Here is a 21,359-nt window from a genome sequence, read left to right as displayed (position 1 = left end):
ATGCTTGTTGAAACAAACTGCCTCTGTTTCACTAAGACTGGATTTATTATTAAGAATAATGATATAAAGAATCAGATATTGTATTGGATCTTGCATAGAGCAATGCAATAAGTTCTGCCTCCATATGCAATCTGGCCTAGAAGATTCATGCACATTGCTGAATCACACATGCATGTAGATCACTCTGTCTCATTTGATGACTCACAGGTAAGCATGAGAACTACTTCCATCGTCTGAGATTTTATAAGCATTCTGTCTATGGTGTTTTATTTATGGCTGTGCTGCTCACACATGCAATTCATTGTTTGATATTGCAATCATTAAGAAATGTACATGTATGTCGGAACTCTTCATTTTCTTGGAACAAATGCAACCTTTGTTTTGAAAGGTACTGCCGCTCAGTAATGACAGCATAATATTGGGAATCGAGATCTGGATGTGGACTGCTTTCCTGTGTGATCATTGGCAAACTGCTTGCTTTTTTTTGAAATCGTATTTCAAATTTCTCACATACAGAACGTGTTAATGGACAGATGCTGAGCTCACTTAATATTATACTTGATTGCCAAGACAGATTTATAATTCCAGGTGCTGACACAAAACCATGTAGCAACTGGTGGCAGATGGATGACTACTGAGACTCTTCGAGAGATGTACACTGCTATGAAAGCAGACCCAGATGACAATGGTGAGACAGAGTTAATGTTGCCTTCTAGTGTATTGTGCATTGTTACTTACTCCCCACCCCCTGAATCAGTTTAAGCCTTTTGTAATCCATCAAGAGCGAAGATCCCAAAATAAACACAACATGAGAACATCCATGAAAGGTGCAAAAACAAGTTTATTCAGAGTTAAAGGAAGAAAGAGAAAACAGACAAATTGGCTCAAAAAGCCCAATATATTTTGGACCACAGATGGCCCCAGATAGTCTGAAGTCTTAAATAAGCAGGAGAGTGTGGAGAGAGAGGGAGAGAGAGAGAAGCCAAAACATGTTGTGTACTAGCAAATCTATTCAAAATATAGGCACAGCAACCAGAAGCGGTATTTCCATATCTGCTGCTTGACATACTTGGATTCATTTTATATCTTTTTAAAAGTACATTTGAGTGTTCAGGCTGGGGTCCAGTCTGTCCAGATGGAGAATCTTCTAGTCTCTCCCTGGCAATGCTTTAAAGGAAGCATTAAAGGAAATCTTGAAAAGTTATAAGTATGTTAGACTAGAGAGAGACCCATGTTCAAATCCCCATTTGGCCATGAAACTCACTGGGTGACTTGAGGCCAGTCACTTCTCTCTCAGCCTGGCCTACCTCACAGGGTTGTTGTGGGAATAAACATAACCATGTGACCCACTTTGGCGTCCTTGGAGGAAGAGTAGGAAACACGTGTAAAAATAAATAGTATATTGGGAAGAGTTTATTTAAATCATCACTGTGTATCCATGGCCATGATTCTATAGGTATAGGGTATATGGAAGCTGCATAGTGGAAAAGGCTGGGCAGGAAGTTGTTTATATACCACTTTTATGGACAAATGACTTGGGGAAACATAAGAAATTTAAAATACTGGAGAATACAACACTCCTTAAATTACCAGCATTCTAGAATAGAAAAGTTATTGGCCTGAATAAATAAATAAAAAGCAGTGCACTTCTCTAATCTAAGCAACTCTCCAAATGCTTTCAGAAAAAGGGAAAATTTTCATTGCATTCTAATAATATGCGGAGAAGAGCTTAAGATTCTGTGGGAAGGTAAATTTCATAGCATTGGGACTGCAACCAAGAAGACCCTGCTACATCTCCCACTGCCGCACAACTTTATTTCACTTTTGGTAGGGCTTCATGAACTGGTTTGCTAAAGACTGAGCTCCTTTGGGATGAGAGGCATTCCGTGCGGCATACTGAGCAGCATACAATATGCTCAGTGACTCTGTATATTGTATGTTTGTGTTTTGTGCCCAAAGGCTTAAAGCATGTATTTGTTCAGCTTCAGTGGTAAAGGATTGCCTGGAGCTCTGATCTTCACTCCTTTCTCTCTCCCTCTCTCCTGGTCTAGACTCTTGTAGGGTTCTAAACCTGTGAAGTGCCTGTGTGTTATATTAATGTTAGTGCCTGAATTGTGAGCCATCCCAGGGCTTACTTTCTGAGAGAGGTTCCTTTCCCAGCCTGCTACGTGCTATTATCTGATAGGCAGTTGGATACACAGGCAGTTTTCTCAGTAAGCTTTTCCTCCACTCCTTTCAGTTTTATGCTATAAACTACAGGGGTTCCAAGAGGTTTCAAGCAACCCACTGGCCTCTCCAGACCTCCTGCTTGCCCGGATGTTCACTGCGATCTCTCCTGTCTAATTAAATGCCTTCAGTTGAACGCCTCTCCATTTCCTAATCAGATTAAATAAACGGGCAAACTGCACACACTCACTGCCAGCTTGCCTGATGATCTGCATAGCCCTAGAGAGGTGGCTTTGGAGTGGGAAACACACACTGGTGAATGGGGAGCTGAGCTCCAAATCCGGTGTGTAAGCCCTTACCCTAGTGCCCCCATAGCTTGTGACGTCTTTGGCAGAGACTAGATGCACTGTTTGTGGCTCTTCCAGCACTGTAAGCATCACTGAATAAAACACTTCAATTAAGGTCTCAAGGCCCTGTTTGGTGTGTCGGAGTGGCCTCACTTCCCGAGTGCAGCTCCTTCCATTGTTAGCAGTGTGCAGCAAGAAAACTGAGGGACTATGAAAACAAGGTCAGGACAAACACTAATCCAGTAATAGTCAGGAATAAGACATAGACATATTTATTATGAAAACAACAAAGCCATTTATATGTGAATGCTGTCAATTCAAGAGGTATATATCATTTCTCCTATATTTGATTGATTGATTTCTATACCACCCTTCCAAAAATGGCTCAGGGCGGTTTATATTAAAACAAAACAATTAAAATCAATTAACAATTAAAAACAGAGACTATAAAACATCATAAAACAATTAACAGTTAAAATGATCAAAACAGTGCAATTTTGCATGCAATAAGACTTGTTACACACAATGAAGTTTGACAAAGAACACTAGTACAATTCTTGCCAGATGCGTTTTGTTTGACTCCACAGGGTCTTCTACACTGGTAACAAAATACAGCATGGAGACTTACAAGAATGAATGTTTGTAATGCTGTAGGACTTGCAGTTTGTTTATAATTCTACAAATCTTGAAACTAGACCAGTACATCCATAGAAGGGACAGTTTTAGGAAGGAACTATATTTTTATGTATTTGCATTCTTGGTCAGTTCTTAGCATGTGCAAAAGATAAATGATGTTGCCTATACCTCTTACAAACTGTCAGTATTCACACACAAATGGTTTTGTTGGTTTTTAAAATAATGAACGTGTACATATTTTACTTCTAATTATCATTGTATTATTATTTGTCTTGACCCTGTTTTAATAGTTCAGTTTGCATAAGTCAGGAAGGATCATCCTTTGTTTAGCAAGAGAGCCTAGGGTCATAACCTGGATGTGGTGATGGATCTTGGAAAGCTGAAGCTGATAAAAGAATAGTGGAATGGAAAATGTGTGCAGTCACTGGAAATAAATGACATTCAGGGCTGTCCTTAATTGACCTCTCCTCAGAGTTTGCACCCTCCCTCTTTGCTTTACAATTAACTGTGAACCCAGGCTGTTGTGCCTCTGCAGTTTGCTTTCTGCTTTCTAAAACAAAGCTTGCTTTTTTTTTTTGCTAAATCGTTTTCCTTTTTGCCCATGATATCTACTGTGCTTCCAGTACCCAGTCTGAGGCATGTTCTTCTGCAGGTGCACAGGCAAAGCATCTGAATGTTTCCTACAATGGTGCTCCTATTTTTAAAAAATACATGTACCCCCTGAGAGTAGCAACATTTCTGATTCATCATTATCCATCAGTTTCGGCTGATTTGACCGCTGCATCCATTTCTTGAAGAAAACAATCTCAAAACACTGGTGCATCAGCTTGTAATTTCCAGGCTTGACTATTGCAATATGCTCTACATGGGGCTACCTTTATATATAGTTTGGAAACTCAGTTAGTTCAAAATACGGCAGACAGATTGGTCTCTGGGGTATCTTAGAGAGACTATATGATACCTGTCCTCAAACAGTTGCATTGGCTGCCAATATGTTTCCGGGCAAAATACAAAGTGCTGGTTATCACTTTTAAAGAAAGCCCTGAATGGCTTAGGTCCGGTTACCTTAGAGAGCACCACTTTCTGTGTGATCCTCATTGCACATTGAGGTCATCTGGTGAGGTCTGTCTCCAGTTAAAACCAGTTTGACTGTTAGCAACTTGGAACCAGGCTTTCTCTATATCCTGGCCTGTGGAATGCACTCCCAGCAGACATCCATAGTTTGGGCTCATTGTTGGCCTTCAAAAGAGCCCTAAAAACTTGTCTGGCTTGGCCTTCCAAGTTTTTAAAATTGTTCCTTAATATTTTTAATTGGTTTTAAATGGTTCTGACTTGTTTTAAATTTGTTTTTACATTGTTCTAAGCATTTGTTTTAAATGGTGTTTGTTTTGTTTTTTACTTGTTGTGAACCACCCAGAGCTGTTGGATGGAGCAGTATAAAAATGTAATCAATAAACAAATAAGACTTGCCTGCTTACTATTTCAGGTACTGATGGATGCTTTACATTTGAAGCACCAATGGCAAACTTTGGCATATCCTAGTCTCATATGGGGCTTGTGAGGCAAGGCCAGCCTGTGATAACAGCAACAAAATGAACTTTCACCGAGTCCCACCCACCACCCCCACGATCTTGGCTTTAGTTTTTCCCCCCATGTTGGTTCTTTCATACTTCCCCCGTTGCCTTCTCCCTACATCTATAGGACAGCAGCTACAGTTTCAAAAAGTGCCACATATGTGGCAGGTTTTGGAGTTGGCATACATGTCTAACATGCACCAACCAACAACCTGTGCTTTTACTCCTTTCACTAGGTGTGCTGACTTTGGAGGAGTTTAAGCAGCTGAACATTCAGGATTTCTTCAGGTATATGAAAAGCAAAGAAGTGAACAAGAGTGATTTAGTGCGGAACAGTCAGCACACGTGGCTGTATCAAGGCGAGGGGGCACATCGGATCATGCGCTCCATAAGGCAAAGGTAAAAATCCTCTCCTGAATGACCCACAAACACACAACCAAAGTGAAAGGACTCTGAGCAGTATTCAATATGGCTGCAAGCAACAGTAGTCCCCTCCTAATCTGTTATTGGCTCTCAACAGCTTTAAACGTGTGTTAAATTATGAATTGATCAATATTAAATAAATTTGCACATTGCTCTTTAGAGAATATTGAAAGGATGTAATTACTGATAAGTACAGAGTGATGCTCAGTTGTTGTTTTTAAAAAAAGGAGAATTAAGCTTTTAAAAACTTTACATTTTGACTGTTTTGTGCCTTATTTACTGCCTATAAACCCATGTCAGGAGGCAACCAAGGACTCATCTTAAGTGGAGGAAAGTGCATAACTTATCTGTGGAATTCTTTGCCATGGGATGTGGTGATGACCACTAGCTTGGATGGCTTTAAAAGGGGCTTAGACAAAAACATGGAGGACAGGTCTTTCAATGGCTACTAGTCTGGCAGCCTCAGACTATTAGACTCCTCCAGCCTCAAAGGCAAGATGCCTTTAAATACCAGTTGCACGGGAACAACAGCAGGGCATGCCCTCACCTCTTGGCTGTGGGCTTCTCAGAGTCATCTGGTGAGCCACTGTGTGAAACAAGATACTGGACTAGATAGGCCTCGGGCCTGATCCAGCAGGGCTGTGCTTATGTTCCTACTGGTGTTCATATGGCCATGGTGAATCTCTTTAACTTGTCAGTTCACTTTCTCTCCCTTCCATTTGCCACTTTATAAATGGTCAAAGGAATGAACAGACATTAGGCAGTTGAACTGGCACTGAATAACCCAGTAATGGACACTCAACATTTTTAAAAACAAACAAAAAAGACCAAACAGAACTTGAAGGCATCTGCTTCTCTTTGTAGCAGCAACTTCTGCCTGCCTGCCCTGCCCTCCCCAGTGACGCTCCCCACAACTTCTGCCATGTTCCATTTGGGGGCTGCACAAAAAAGGAATGCTTCCATATCAGTCTGCCCACATACTGCATTCATCTGTTGATAACCTCCTTTTGGTGCCTTTGCCTTTGGAACTGAAGTAGAGGGCTGCCAGAGAGAGAGGCATTTCATCGATGATGGTCCATGTGTATAACTTCCTCCCTAGGGATCCTCACCTGGAATCTTCACCTTTTTCTTTTAGATGCCCCACCAGATTTCCTGTCCCCCCAGACCTTTTCTTGTCTCATTGTGGTTTTTAACCATGACGGTTTTAGCTCCTTTGATTGCTGCTAGTTCTATTAGATGCAGCTCCATCTCTTGATGTTTTAATTGCAGCTGTTTTGTTTTGCTGTTGTGCCTTTATTGTTGGTTTTTTAAATCATTGATTGTACTGGTATTGTAATGTGTTTTGTTTTGTTTTGTATACTGCCCTGGTATCTTTGGATGATGCTGAGTGGTATTAAAATGTGTTAGATACATAAATCTCTGATCAATTAGGCTAGAGGGATCCTCTCCTTTCAGGACTGATAGAGCAATCCTGAGCATATTTACTGTCTTGTCAGTATATTTAGGATGGCAGCCTAAATGTGTCGACTCCCCTCTCCTTGTGTGTTCAGTGGGAAAGGCTGCTTTGCTCCTCCTTCAGAACACCAGTCTCTGTGCTCCTTTTGCCTGTTAGGCAAAGTTTTCTGCATCCAAAAAGAGCAGCATGTGAGAGAACACAAGGATGCTTCTTTGCCAATTCAACATGCATGTGATCACGGCCAGTATTACTGGGGAATTTGCTTATAGAATCCTCAGTTCTGCTTTGAAAAATGATATAGAAAAGCTAAAAAATAAATCAAAATTGACTGTCTTCATAGAGGGAGAAGCTTTGAAAATAGAGAGATACTTTATTTACAGCCAATGGCCAAAACAAAACAACAACACAAACAATAAACATTATTCCAGCATTCAACATTAACTTAATCATTAACGTTAGCATCAATCAATGAACTATGAATTCTAATTACGATGTAACAAAACTGTGCTACAACATGAGAGATGCAGTGTACATTATCTTCAAGTAAAAATTTCACCAGCAAGTCGTCGGATTGATGTTGAAACCTAGAAAGAAGCGGCAGAATCAAATGACATCTAATATTACTATAGAATCTACAGCATAGTAAAATATGAGCCATTGATTCAGGTTCACCCAAACCACAAGGGCACAAGCGAGCCTCCAGGGGTAGATGTTGAAATCTCCCCGTTAGTATAGCTGAAGGAAAGGCATTAAAGTGTGCTCTTGAAAAAGCCCAGCGGAACTTTCTGACAGTTATGGTGGACAAATATGAAGCTGGGGGAAAACCCAACCTGGCCTTAAACTGACTGTAAAATGCCGGCAGACAGGCCAACTCATTCTGGAGCTCCATGTCATTTAAACGTTGACGAACTAATTTTTTGGCATTCACTAGGTCAGTTTCTAATAAAAATTCAGGATATAAGCCAATACGGGAAAGTTTATCCATAATCGTTACCAGCCAAATAGGCCAGGGTGCAGTCAAAAGAAACCTAGGCACAAGTCCCACTGTCTGGAGGTGGAGCTTCAGCCAGTAGAAAATAATCTGCAACCATGCCCCAGTCTCAGTCCTCCACAACCCAGCCTCCTGTCGTAGCGCCACATTAGGGGTGCGTCTAGGTGTACCAAAAAGTGCTCTTAGAAAGCTCGACTGAACTCGCTCTAGGGGCGTAAAACTATCAAAGGGGCCCAACTGAATTCCATTCAAAAGTTGCTGTAAAGTTTTAGCAAGGAACAAATTAATGGCGGCAGGAATATATCCTCCACCCTGCGCGTGGTGAAATCTCAGAATAGCTACCACGCTTTGTTGAGCTAAATCAGAAACCATTCTAGCATGAGCGCGTTGCCTGTTGTTATACTGAAATATCACACCAAGATATTTGATTTGCTTTACTTGTTCAACTTGATGTCCCCCAACAGTCCATCTCAAACTCTTAGCTTTATTGTTAAAGCAAACTATTTTCATTTTGGAATAATTGATGACCAGATGTTCCTCCTGACAATATGTTACCAAAGCCCCCAGAGCTCTCGTAAGACCTGAGCTAGTTTGGGAAATAATCACTGCATCGTCAGCATACATCAATAGTGGCAGCCTTCTGTTTGCTAATATAGGGGCAAAAGTATCCAATTCCTGTAAATGTTTAATTAAATCATTTACATAAAAATTAAACAGAAAAGGTGCGAGTATGCACCCTTGTCTCACACCTTTTGTAGTTGGAATTGCTTTAGATAAGTGACCAGTAGAGTTCAAACGAACACAGATAGAAGAGTTCTCATGTAATTTATAAAGTAACAATAAAAGCCGCTTATCAATTGCTGTATTAGCCAATTTTGCCCACAATAAATTTCTAGAAATAGAATCAAAGGCTGAACGAAAGTCAACAAATACAGCAAAAAGTGATTGTTTACCCAAGGAGATATACTTTTCAATAAGATGTTGCAGGATTAAACAATGATTTATAACTGATCTGCCCTGTCTAAAGCCGGCTTGCTCATCTTCTAATAAGCCTTCCTGATCCAGCCAGGAGCATAATTTTATGCCTAGATGTTTCACATATAATTTGCTTATTATATTTAAGAGGCTTATTGGTATGTAATTGGATGGATCTTCTCTTTTCCCTATCGGGACAATAGCCATACCCCAGTCCTTTGGGATGTGGGCCGTCTGATCGATGTAAGTAAATAAAGCAGCCAGCATAGGAGCCCACCAGTCAACGTGATCCTTCAGAAGATCAGAAGGAATAAATTGATTTCCTGGGGCTTTCCCGCCTTTAAGTTGGGAAATCAGTTGCTTGATCTCTTGAGGAGATACAGCAGGCCACTGAGGCAAATCTCCTAAAGGTAGATCCAAGCAGAAATGTGCACTCTGATTAGTATATAGACACGCAAAGTGAGACTCCCAAATTTCCGCTCAGATTAAAGAACCTGTTGTCACTGGGAGAATTGGTAGAGGCAGAAACTAGCCTCCCAAAACCCACTGAATCCTTATTCTTGCCTGTATTAAGAAGCAATAGCCAATTTTCCTGCATAGAGGCTTTTTTCTTGCTCCTCAAGAGCACCTTATAGGCTTTCTTTTTCTTAGCTAGTTCCAATTTCAATAGCAGGGTTCGGTTATTTTTAAACTGAACAGAAAAAGAGACCAAATCCCTTTTTGCTACTATACAATCCAACCATTTTGGGGGGTGTCTAGATCTGCGAGAAGGATAGACATGACATGTTCTAGTCAAAAATGTTTTCAAGCATTGTACAAGCACATCATAGGAAGGGAGAATCGAAGGAGCACCTTGATCATGCAAGATTCTAGCACGTATCTCTATTCTGGCCTTAGAATTAGGCCATCCACAAACAGCTTGCTGAGACTGTCTGTTCCATTTTACTCTAATCAGCCCAGAGCAAGCAGAAGAACTTGAAGATAAAGAGCTAGAAGTTCCATGACTGTGGTCTGTAAATTTACAAATCAGAGTAAGTGGGTAATGGTCACTTTCAGGTCTAGCTATAACCCTAAGCTCTTCTATCTTCAAAATTAGGTCACGAGTAACCATAAAATCAATAGTAGAGAATTTAATAGGCGTGTGTCCGAACCGGTCCGGCGGCCATTCTACAGAATGGCCAAACTGCCGGACCGGTTCTGCCCTGGTTGGTCCGGGTCCGGGTGGGGGGGTATTGCTTTAAGGGCGGGGGGGGCTTGTTTACCCCTCCCGCACCTCTTTGCCCCCGCCAGTGGCCATAATCTACTGTAAAATTGGGGCGATGGAAACCAGCCGCCCCAGCCGCCGCCGCTTCCGCCGCCCCCCCCGCGAGCAAATTAGAGGGAAAAAAGGCTACTGCCTACAAGGAAGGGCTACTGCCGCCCTGCCCACCCGCCACCCGCCACCCCCCCACGAGTGCTCACCAAGTTAGAAGAATTTAGAGAGGAGCTCGCGAACAGAGCTCCTCTCTTATCGAAGCCTCCGGCCCAACTGGGGCCTTGGGCGCGTGCGCACGCGCGCTAGAGCTCTTTATCCACTAGAGCTTTTGCCGGAGGCCCGGTCTACCCGCCTTTTCGCAGACCACCCTTTTACATTCCATGAGAGCAGTAATAATTTTTGCTGCTGGCAATTATTACCAGATAATTGTCAATTGATAAAATTGACCTGTGGGACCAGCCCTCCCAGATCCGGCACATCAGATGTAAGATTGTCAACACAGCAATGATCTATCAAATCCAGCCAGCTGTTTGAAATAACACAATCTTCCATGAAAGTATTGATCCATCTGTCTGCAGTAGTTCCAACGACTCATTCTCTGGCATATTGTATGTAGGCATAGGTGAAGAATAAGCTAGCAGGACCTAAGAAATTGATGAATCCACACGCTGAAGAGGCAATAATAAAGCATCCAGCTTGTCAAAATGCGGGTCTGTCCAAAACGACCATTTAAACAGACTTTAAAGGGATCCTGAGGAATAGCTATACAAGGAGTCTGAGTATAGGCGTCCTTAGTCTTCTGAATCTGGGGCTTGGCATCCTTTTCTCTGGTTAATGCAGAAGCCGGAGAGTGTGGATGGTCCTCCCTTATTTCTACTGAAATGTCCAAATCAGTCAGGCTTCCAGCCTTATTATTGTTAGACATCCTATTACTGCTCTCCAAGTCTCTTCGAGTGTCAGACAAAGAAGAAGTTAAATTACTCATAGAAGCAAAAGATTGCTCAATCTGAGAAATAGTAATAAGAAAGGAATCATTAAAACCCTTTGAGCACAGATTTGATCTTTCAGCAACTTCACAAAAGGATGTTTGAGTCTCAGTTTCATGTCCATTCTTCTCCTTATCTGTTTGTGTCTGTTGTGTCTGTTTCTCAGATACTTTAAAAGAGTCCACCCCACTACGGGCTCTTACAAGCTTTTTTACTGTAGAGCAGTAATTTGTGTCTAAATCATCAGGCTGGAGATCAGTAAACACTCTCCCAGGATATATTCTGAATCGACTTAGATAATAACACATGCAAACCAGAGACATGGGGACAAGTGAACTTTCAAAGGAGAGCAACAGCTTCAAAACATAAGAGTTACGTGTTGGCTGTTTAATATACGATTTTAAGTCAACTGAACTGTCATGGTAATTGAGAAGCTGTGCTAATGATTTCCTGATATTATTTTTTGAATTCCAGCGATGCATATTAACAGAGTTTAAGTAGACAGTAAGCAAAATTTGTGTTTTCTGATGGATTTTAGAGGTGCTAGCCACTGGGTTAACAGGAATTTCCTTCACTCTTATAATATCACGACTGGGGCAGGGAGAGACTCCTAATTAATAGCAACTCCTTGACTAGTAGCAACTCCCTGAGACACAGACTCCATGCTTAAGGCAGTCTCCTTGTTTAAGGCAGACTTGAAACAGCCTTGGGCAGAAGTAAACTTGTTCAATAAGATCTTAATTTCATCCAGCTTGGCTGTTATAGATGATAAACGCTAGAAGAGATAAATTAAAGTCTCAGCCGTCAAAACAGACATACCTAAACATGAGTCTGTAAATGGATAAGATGCAGCTTTGGTCGTTACCTTAGAGTCCTTAACAGAACTAGCTAGATACGCTGACTGTGCTGGTGAGTCCCATGAAACAGAAGATAGAGATAGGGGTTCATTCAGCTGATTATCCATGGAAGATTTCAATGCTGTATCAGTTATGTCAGCGTCCCCCTGGTCAGCATTCCCCCCACAGACTGTTCCACGGTAGACATTCTGACGTGGTTCTCCATCTTTGAATTCAGTTAAGTTACTGATAATATCATTTATATCATTAGTAACTCTCACCAGCTGGTTTTCTGATACAGACATTACAAAAGAGTCAATTTTAGTTTGAGTCGAGGATATTTTAGTGGACTTCTCCTTTCAGCAACCCAGGAGGTTTCTGCTTCCTTCCTTTCTTTTCGCTCTCTTTTTTGTCATTATGAAAAGCTTGGCTGGCTGCCTTCAACTGCAGTGAGAATTCAGCTGCATGTGCCCATAAATTAAACTCCAGGTGCTGAGTAAAGATTAAAGGAGAACTACTAAAATAAATAAAAGATAAAATAACTAATGACAGACAAAATAACTTCTACAGACAAAATATTACAGACCATTCCAAGAGCATGAAAAAAGGATAGATGCTCGTCGCCATCTTGGAAGCAAGAGAAGCTTTGAATATATTCCGTATCACTGATACAGACATCTCCTACAAAGGCCAGTCTGCTACCATCTTTATCTTGTCTGGAAGAATATGTATTTAATCTGTTGCCATAACTCTGGTTCTCTTTCTTCAGGGTGATGCATTTAACCCGTCTACCCCCAGAGATTGTGGAGCACAGTGAACCCTTGCAGGTGGTGCGATATGACGAGGGAGGACACTACCATGCTCACCTGGATAGTGGACAAATGCTCCCAGAGACGGTCTGCAGTCACACCAATCTGTTCATCGATGAAATGCTTCCACTTCAAACCTCATGCCGGTGAGTCTACATTGCAGAGTTATGTTCTTCAATTAAGAACAGCCCTGATGGATCAGGCCTAAGGCCCATCCAGTCCAGCATCCTGTTTTACACATTGGCCCACCAGATGTCTCTGGTAAGCCCACAAGCAAGAGGTGAGGGCATGCCCTCTCTCCTGCTGTCGCTCCCCTGCAACTGGTACTCAGAGGTATATTGCCTCTGAGGCCAGAGGTGGCCTAAAGCCACCAGACTAGTAGCCATTGATAGACCTGTCCTCCATGAATTTGTTTAAGCCCCTTTTAAAGTCATCCAAATTGATGGCCATCACCACATCCCATGGCAAAGAATTCCATAGATTAATTATGCAGTGTCTCTTGTTGGTCCTAAATTTCCCGACCTTCAGTTTCATGGGATGGCCCCAGTTCTAGTGTTGTGAGAGAGGGAGAAAAATTCCTCTCTGTCCCCTCTCTGTATTCCTTGCATGATTTTATACACCTCTATCATGTCTCCCCAAAGTCGCCTCTTTTCCAAACTAAAGAGCCCCAGATGCTGTAGCCTTGCCTCATAAGGAAGGTGCTCCAGGCCCCTGATCATCCTGCACTCTGTTCTCCCACATTGCTCCATATTGTGTGTTGATGAAAAACATAATTTTGAACTTCCATGTGTAAAGGCTACCATCCGTTTCCCATATGTGTCAGATGACATGCTTGCTTAGCTGATGTGGGAAATATGGGATGATGCCTCTTGTGTTTTTCCTGGCAGACCAAAAGAGAAGCACTAAGGAGATGCAGGGAGCTGGGGAGTGGTAGCTTCCCCATTTCCACTAGCTGTTAAATAGTTATTGCATGGGAAACATGATTGTGAGACCAGGGCTAGTAGTCTTTGTTGTTCTAGACTTCTCAAGGAAATGATGTTCCTGAAGATTGAGAAATGTTCTCATGAGCCTTGGTCAATGAATATTACTCTACCTGTGAAGTGAAAGAGAAGCACAGAGAAGAGCTGTCAGGGTCTTTATAAAGAGAAGTATTAAGTAACCACTGCTTCAGGGCCTTACTTACAACAATTGTCTCTGTCTTTTACAGATATGTGACAGTACTGTTCTACCTAAATAATGTGACTGGAGGAGGAGAGACCACATTTCCTGTAGCTGACAACAGGACTTTTGAAGAATTGGTACGTGGGTTCCTCCATTTTTGTTTCCATATAATCTGTAGTAAGACTTATTCACTATTACCTCATTTTAAGTTAAATGAATGAGAATTAGATGGGTCAACAATCTGTATTTCCAAGGATAGAGCAAAAGAGGATACCACCTCTGTCCAGTGTTTCCTCTAAGGCACATGTGCATGCGCTCACATGGTTTTTTATGTCAGTTAATTTTAGATCCCGCTGTGGTGCATCAGGAAGGTCCCACTCTAAATGCATGTGCACACACACTGCCTTGATACTGGTGTCCAGAATAAAACTCATTCCACATACAGACGAAACACTGTGTTTCACTGCCTCTGTCAGAAGGAAATCACAGCACTCTATAACAATGTTTTGTTGATGGAAAAAATTCTTTTTTGGGGAGAATATTGTTGTTGTTGAAAAGCAGTATATAAATAATATAAATTGTTTGTATCCTCCTCCCATTTTTCTTTCAATTAAAAGTGGTAAAGGGGGTGCCGGGGTTTTTGTGTGTGTGTTCCTGTAGAGTTTAGCATAGTAAGCATTTCCCCCTTTCCCCCCTCCCAGTCGCTGATCCAGAATGAGATTGACCTACGTGACACTCGTAAACACTGTGATAAGGGAAATCTGCGTGTAAAACCACTGCAGGGCACTGCTGTCTTCTGGTACAATTTCCTGTCAGATGGGGAAGGTAATATGACATCTCAAGGCAACAGTCTACCAATACGTCTTAGAGCAATAATTGGGTCCACAGGTCCATAATATTGGGCTATAGTAGATAGAAGCTGGGCTTCTCCGAGGAGTGGCTCATGGCTTCTTGTCTCCTTGCAGGCTGGGTTGGAGACGTGGATGAATATTCCTTGCATGGAGGCTGCTTGGTCACTGAAGGAACCAAGTGGATAGCCAACAACTGGATCAATGTGGATCCCAACAAGAGGCGACAGCTCCTGTTCCAAGAGATGATGGCTCAGTTCCCAAATGATGGAGATGAGGATCCAAGTGAGTGGGCTGTGGACAAATCCTACAGTGCTGTACATGTGGAACTGTAATGCTTGAGATGCCCTTTCATTGACTTGAAGTAACTTTTTTGCACTATCCAGGTTTGCCTAAATGGGCATAACCATTTGTTCCACCATTCCTGCATTCTTTCGCCCTTCCCCATCCTCACAAATCTCAACAGGGAACATAAGCTGTACTCCAGCTTTGCATTTCTGACTAGACTGGAGGAAGGTGAGACTGCCTGGATAGGTACGCATGGTTATGAATGCAGTCTGAAGAACTGGCAATCAGACAAGGCAGGAGAAATGGCAATGGTTGGCTTTCTAGGATATGGGTTCATGCTTGTATCTGTTTCATGGCTGGCTTTGCAGGAGGTTCTAGGTCTCTAAGACAGCCTTCCTCATGGTAAGTGCAATCAGTTAGCAGTCAGGATTTTAGCTCTCCTTCATCCTGGGCCATTTATTCTCCTGGAATGCAGTTCTTTTGGTTTTAGCTGATTTTGTAGCTGTATTCTTGGTACCTGCCATTCTCTTTTGCTGTCACATTACGAGATTTCCACTCTATGTGACCAAGAGTCACATGACTCAAAACATTTGAAGGTCATTTTCTGATATGACAGGAAAGTCCCACATCAGCAAAACTTATGCAATTCTCTGCTGCTCATTCTAGGTTGCTCTCTATGCTGTCATTTTTAGCCCCTACATGCACAGGTCACCATCTTGAACAAGGTAGTAAATGCCCGGTGGCCCTGCCTTGCTGTGAGGGATGAAAAATTAGTCTTGAGCAGTTGTGTGCTAAGGAAAAGGCGGGGAGGGCGGAATCATAGCTCAGTGGTAGAGCACATGCTTTGCGTGCAGAAGGTCCGAGCTTCAATTCCCATTATATCTACAGGTAAGTCCAGGAAAAACTCATCAAAACCCCTGGGGACTGTTGCTGGTCAGTGTAGACAGTACTGTGCTAAATGGACCAGTGATCTGACTTGGGTATCCTGTGTAACCTGAGATACAGGGACTGAAGGAATTGCAGTTATACCAGGTAATTTCTAGTGCTAATGCTTGTTATAGAGAATTCTTCTCAGGGTTGGACATGGTTCTGAATAAGGACATAGTTCTGAAATATTTATTGTTGTGTTGATTATCAGGGAAAAAATGGAGATGTTCAAGTGTGCAATAGCAGCTAGAATGCTGTATTCTTTGAGATGTACATTTCAATAACTTGATTTGTGTGCTCAATTCAGTGTAAGCCTGTTTGTTGAGAGGTTTGTGGCTTTCTTGTCCTGGAAATTGGGAGGGCCGTAGTTCAGTACTAGAGCACATGCTGTGCATGCAGAAAGTCCCAGGTTCAATTCCTAGCATCTCTAGGTGGGGCTGGGAAAGACTCCTGGAGAATCCACTGCCAGTGATTGCAGAAAAGACTTCTTAAAAGTGTCAGTAAGAAAGGGGAAGGGGAGTTGGAAAAGGGGTCAGAGAAAATGGAACTTCCGTGAGAAACAGAGAAGGTGCCTGCCCCACTGTGTTGAATCTCATGAGGCTCCTCGCCATGGAGAGAGAGCTGTCCCTGAAAGCAAAGCCAGGCTTGCTTGCTTTTCAGTTGTGATCAGAAAAAGGAAATTTTCAGTTGCAAATGAAATGCCAAAAGCAGTTTCCTGAGTTAAGGCAAAATGTCGGCTTTGGCTGTAACAATTACTATAGAGAACTAAAGAAAATTTGCTTTGGACTTGCTGCTTATATAGTTCAAAGCAAAATATGTTCCTTAGTCAAACCCTCCACATTTTACCCACAGCACATTAATCTGCCTAGCATGTCATTTATCAGGAAGTTAATTTGTCTTGATGCTAGTGCTGAAAATTGATTTTAGCCATTCAGTCCTATTGTGTAAAGAGAAGATTCGACCCTTTTTCTGCTTTAGGTTTGACATGAATGTTTCCTCTTGAGGCTGCTGAGAGGGAGCTGCTTTAAAGTGGCGATCGTGTGACTGGCGAGTCCTCCAGCCAGTTGCATCTAGCATTGTCCATGGCTCTCTGGAAGGGTGTTACGTGATGTAAGACACTTGCCATGCTGCAGGAGGTTGCCTTTTCTATGTGGCATGTCTTGCTGAGGATGAAAGCTGGTTTTAGTGTATGAAATGTTGATTATTGTATGTGGAGTCTGTGTGTGCCTGCAGCAGCTGAACTTCCATTCCTTGGAATGGTAGTGACCATGCAACCCTTGTATGAGGGATTCTTAACTATCGCCTTACTAGAGGCCTGCAAAACCCATGTCCCACCAGACCAAACACAGATTATCAACCTTGATTCCAACACCCCTATATTTTGTAGTCCAAGACAGGCAACAAAACAGGAGGTTTATCAAGACCTTGATTGGTGGGTTACATTCAGCCTGGTGGGTTGCAAGTGGCACAGGCCTGCCTTAGTATTACTTGTGCGCTTTAGAATATGAGTCTATAAAGTTAGCAAGGCTTGTTGCTTCTGCACAGCCCTGCCCCGTGAGACTCTGGCAGCTTTAAAATATATATCAGTCACCCCAATCCTAAACAATGTATTAATAAATTTCATTGACTGCAATGCATCGTTTTCATTCAGGATTGCATGCAGCAGTCCTGCTACAGAGTTTTTATCTGGGGGGTGGGGGGAACCTGCAGTAGCTGCTCTTCAGACAGGATACTGTGAGGTCTAGTAGTCTGTTTCTTGAATCTTTTTGCTCTTTCAGGTGTGCCCTTGATTCTGGAAATGCTCTCACTTCACCAACAGATTACTAGTCAGTTTTCAGTCCTTAGGTCCCCTTTAAGAACTGTTCAGTACCAAAAACCTAGACTCCACTCATAGACTGTATCCTGTTTAGTATTTCTGAAATGCAAACAGGTTGAACCTGAAATCGAATCCCTACTTTGCTGTTCACTCGGAACTAGGACCTTGTGGTTTTATTTTGGGTTTGTGTGTATTCTGGAGACTGTTCACCTCTTGCTTGTGGTATTTCTACTTTACTAGCACAGACATATAACAGAATGTAGATGTTTTGTGTGATTTCAAGCTGTTTTCAATGGGATGGTTATCCACAAGAGATATGACTTCATCTTAATGATTAAGGTTGTGATCCACATAATCAAAAACCTCTCCACTAGGAATACTGCCTGTAGTTGCATGGCCAGTAGACTGTATAGCATCCAGCTCGCAGGAACGTGTGGGGTTTGCTGGGGCTGAACCCACCTGCAATGAAGTGGGGGAGGGTGGTGTCAGCACAGTGGTATGCTTGGTGAATCATGCTCTTGAATTTTTCAAAGGCATGACATGCCGAGTGTATTCAAGCCTACAGCTGAACCCCTTGTTAACCATAACTATTTGAGTGAATAGATGTTGCCATTTGTATTTATAGGTAACTGGACAGCATTGAAATTTATTTTTCTCTGTGTTCCTTACATTTGTGTGATTACCAGTAAGTTATTTTTCTTATTTAATATTTATTTAATTTATTGTTTCTCATGCACAGATGTCAGGCTGTCTGTCCTGCAATTAAAGGTTTGAAACCATCTGTTGTCCATCAAATTTTTTGGTCTTTTTTTTCCCTTCTGGCTTATGTGGCAAGGGTGGGGCTATGCTTGCCATAGATTACTAATGTCCAATCTTAAAGATTGGGAGTACCATGTATAAGTACCATGTATAACTTCTCTACAGGTTAACAAAAAAGCCACTGTTTATTAGGCTCTTGCTGCTTTATGTTGATAACCTTAATGTTAAGTTGCAAAGTGACACTTTCTCTCCCCACACACATTCTGTTGGCTTTCTGAGTTTTCTCTATAAATGGTAAGAAGGCTTCATTCCAAAAAATGAAATCTTGCCCAGATGAGAACAAAAAAGAAATGTGTTCTGGTAAAAGAAATATAAGGTCACAATAAGGAATGTGAAAAAAGAATGTTAGCACCATACGGCTAAAAAAAAATCAAGGTGAACAATAAGAACTTCTTTAAGTACATTATAAGCAGTAAACCTGTCAGAGAGGTGATTAGACCAGGGATTCTCAACGTTGGGTCCCCAGATGTAATTGGACTTCAACTCCCATAATCTCCAACCAAAGGCCACTGGGGCTGGGGGTTATGAGAGTTGAAGTCCAATAACATCTGGGGACCCAACATTGATAATCCCTGGGTTAGACCATTAGATGACAAAGGGTGAAAGGAATATTTAAGGTGGCCATTGAGACTGCAAAGAAGCTGAATGAAATATTTGCATTTGTTTTCACAGATAACCATTCCTAAACTGACCTTCTCAGAGAAGAAGTCTAAATAACTAACACAAATAGAGATGAGAAGAGATTATATTCTAAGGGTGTATTTTTTAAAAAATCATCATGTCCAGACATTATACACCCCAAAGTTCTTACAGAACTCACATATGAAATTCTTGATCTTCTAGCAAAACCATGTGACTTGTCAGATCAGACTGTGTCAGAGGGCTGGAAAGTAGCCATTGTAACACCAGTTTGTAAAAAGGGATCTGGGGGAACCAGGAAATTACAAGCTCCAAGTGATGGGAAAGCATAATAAAAAATAAAATTATCAAGCATATAGAAGAACATGTTTTGCTGAAGAAGCAGCAAGGCTTCTGCAAAGGTAATTCCTGCCTCACTAACATTTGAGTTCTTTGAGAGCATCAACAGGCATGGATAGAAGTGTTCTGGTTGAATTTGTATACTTGAACTTTCAAAAAGCCTTTGACAAAGTCCTTCACCAAAGGCTCTTGCATAAACATAGCAGTCATGGGATGAAAGGATATATCCTTTTTATTAATTGGTAACTGATTAAAGAACAGGAAGCAGATAGTTGGAACAATAGGCAGTTTTCACAGTGGAGAAAAGTATGAAATGGGGTCCCCCAAGGATCTATATTAAGACCAGTGTTTTTTAACTTGATGATAAATTATCTGGAATTTAGGGGTAAGCAGCGAGGTGCCCAATTTGCAGATGAGACCAGAGCAGTGAAAACCAAAATTCATTTCAAAGAGTTCCAAAAGGATCTCTTTACATTAGGTAAATGCACAACAAAATGGTAAATGTGGTTTAGTGTAAATAAATGTAAAGCGATATACATGGGGCAAACAAATCCCATCTTCAGATATGCACTAATTCCGTTGGTGACTACCCAAGAGAGAGATCTGAGGGTCATAGTGACCCCCAGTGTTTTAGTGAAAACATTAACATAGTGTACGGCAGCTGTGAAAAAAGACTCCATACTCAAGATAATTAGAAAAGAGAGTGAAAATAAAACTGCTATTAATATAATAGGTTAGGGTTATGATGTGGCCACATTTTGAATACTGTACAGTTCTGATCGCCACATCTCAGAGGTTATTTGTAGAGCTTGAAAAGATGCAAAAGAGGGCAATCAAAATAATTGGGATGGAAGCCACCTTCTTTACAATGAAGAAGCACCCCAGCATTTGGGCATTTTTGCTTTTTTAGCAAAAAGTTGGCTAAGTTGGGGACATGATTGAAACTTATAAAATTATGCATGGTGTAAAGAAAGTGGATAGAAGTTTTTCTTCATCTCTCACAACTCTAGAACCAGGAGCCATCCAATGAAACTAATTGGCAGAAGATTTAGGATGGACAAAAGGAAGTCCTTCACATGGTGGAATTCATTGTCACAAATAGTGGTAATGGCCACTAGGTTAGATGATTTTAAAAGGGGATTAAACAAATACATGGAGGATAATTCATCAGTGTCTACTAGTTTTGATGGCTCTATGCTATCTCCAGGTATGAATCTGAATATCAGTTGTATTGGGAGCAAAGATGGTGGCAGGCGGCTGGTATGTCTTTATCTCCTGCTTGTGGGCTTCCCAGAGGTATCTGATTGACCACTGTGGAAAACAGGATTCTGAACTAGATGGGCCTTGGCCAGTTCTAGCAGGTCTGCTCTTAGACACACAGAATGTATTAAAAAAGGAGAGGCAGAAGATTATTGCTGCTTTTATTTAATGTCTAGTGGTATTAAACTATTAAAATTGCAAAAGTTTGACACAACCACATGCTGTTCTTTCCCATGAGGGACATAAATATTTGAATGTTATCCAGCTCCACCACGGTGCCATTTCTAGGGCACAAGTTCAGTTTGTGGACCTTGATGGTTAGCCATGATATAGTGCTGAAAGCACTAAAGCTAATGAAAACTATCCATAAAAATAAATATACAGTATTTAAAATTACTTATGAAACCTACAGCTCAAGAACCCATGGTCTAGCCTGGCTCTTTCTGTTGGCTCCAAGAGCTGTCTTGTTTGTATTCAGCAAATGCATGTTGCTTATAAAAAGGTGTTTTGCCTTTATGTAGAGACTGATAGAGAAATTATTAATAATCTTGTACAAATACAATGTCTTCTAGTAGTTATTAACAGTCAACAAGTTCACCTTTTTGGCTAGTAATTGAATATATTCAGGTTTTCAATACAAATCTATTTTTTTCAATACAATTAAAATACTATTATCACCAACCTCACTTTGACCTTTCCAACATTCAATGTCTATCTAATGTGCTTTGATTTTATGCAGTCTTACAGAACGTGGCTCAGCCATGGCCATGAAGATAGCAAAACACAGTGCAAGAACCCTAGCATATAC

At 41.4% G+C, this 21,359-nt stretch overlaps 1 protein-coding gene across 8 annotated transcripts in view; it reads left to right on the top strand.

Moving 5' to 3' along the window:
- Positions 1–20,610, top strand: part of P4HTM (prolyl 4-hydroxylase, transmembrane) — a 41,318-nt gene extending 20,708 nt beyond the window's left edge. For 4 of the 8 annotated variants that reach the window (XM_053296857.1, XM_053296863.1, XM_053296862.1 and 1 more), the window contains 7 exons: positions 589–688; positions 4,960–5,122; positions 12,415–12,600; positions 13,662–13,752; positions 14,317–14,440; positions 14,581–14,748; positions 18,120–18,275. In XM_053296857.1, the coding sequence (XP_053152832.1) occupies positions 589–688; positions 4,960–5,122; positions 12,415–12,600; positions 13,662–13,752; positions 14,317–14,440; positions 14,581–14,748; positions 18,120–18,268 (981 nt within the window). In that variant the 3' untranslated portion in view covers positions 18,269–18,275. Of the gene's footprint in view, positions 1–588; positions 689–4,959; positions 5,123–12,414; positions 12,601–13,661; positions 13,753–14,316; positions 14,441–14,580; positions 18,276–18,985 lie in introns of those variants that run through there. The other 4 variants (XM_053296859.1, XM_053296861.1, XM_053296858.1 and 1 more) reach the window with 4 other exon arrangements.
- Positions 20,611–21,359: the final 749 nt, after the last annotated feature.

The sequence above is a fragment of the Hemicordylus capensis genome, chromosome 2 (assembly GCF_027244095.1).
Source record: "Hemicordylus capensis ecotype Gifberg chromosome 2, rHemCap1.1.pri, whole genome shotgun sequence".
Lineage (NCBI taxonomy): Eukaryota > Metazoa > Chordata > Lepidosauria > Squamata > Cordylidae > Hemicordylus > Hemicordylus capensis.
Note: the sequence above shows the minus strand (reverse complement) of the source record. Positions and strands in the feature narration are given on the sequence as shown.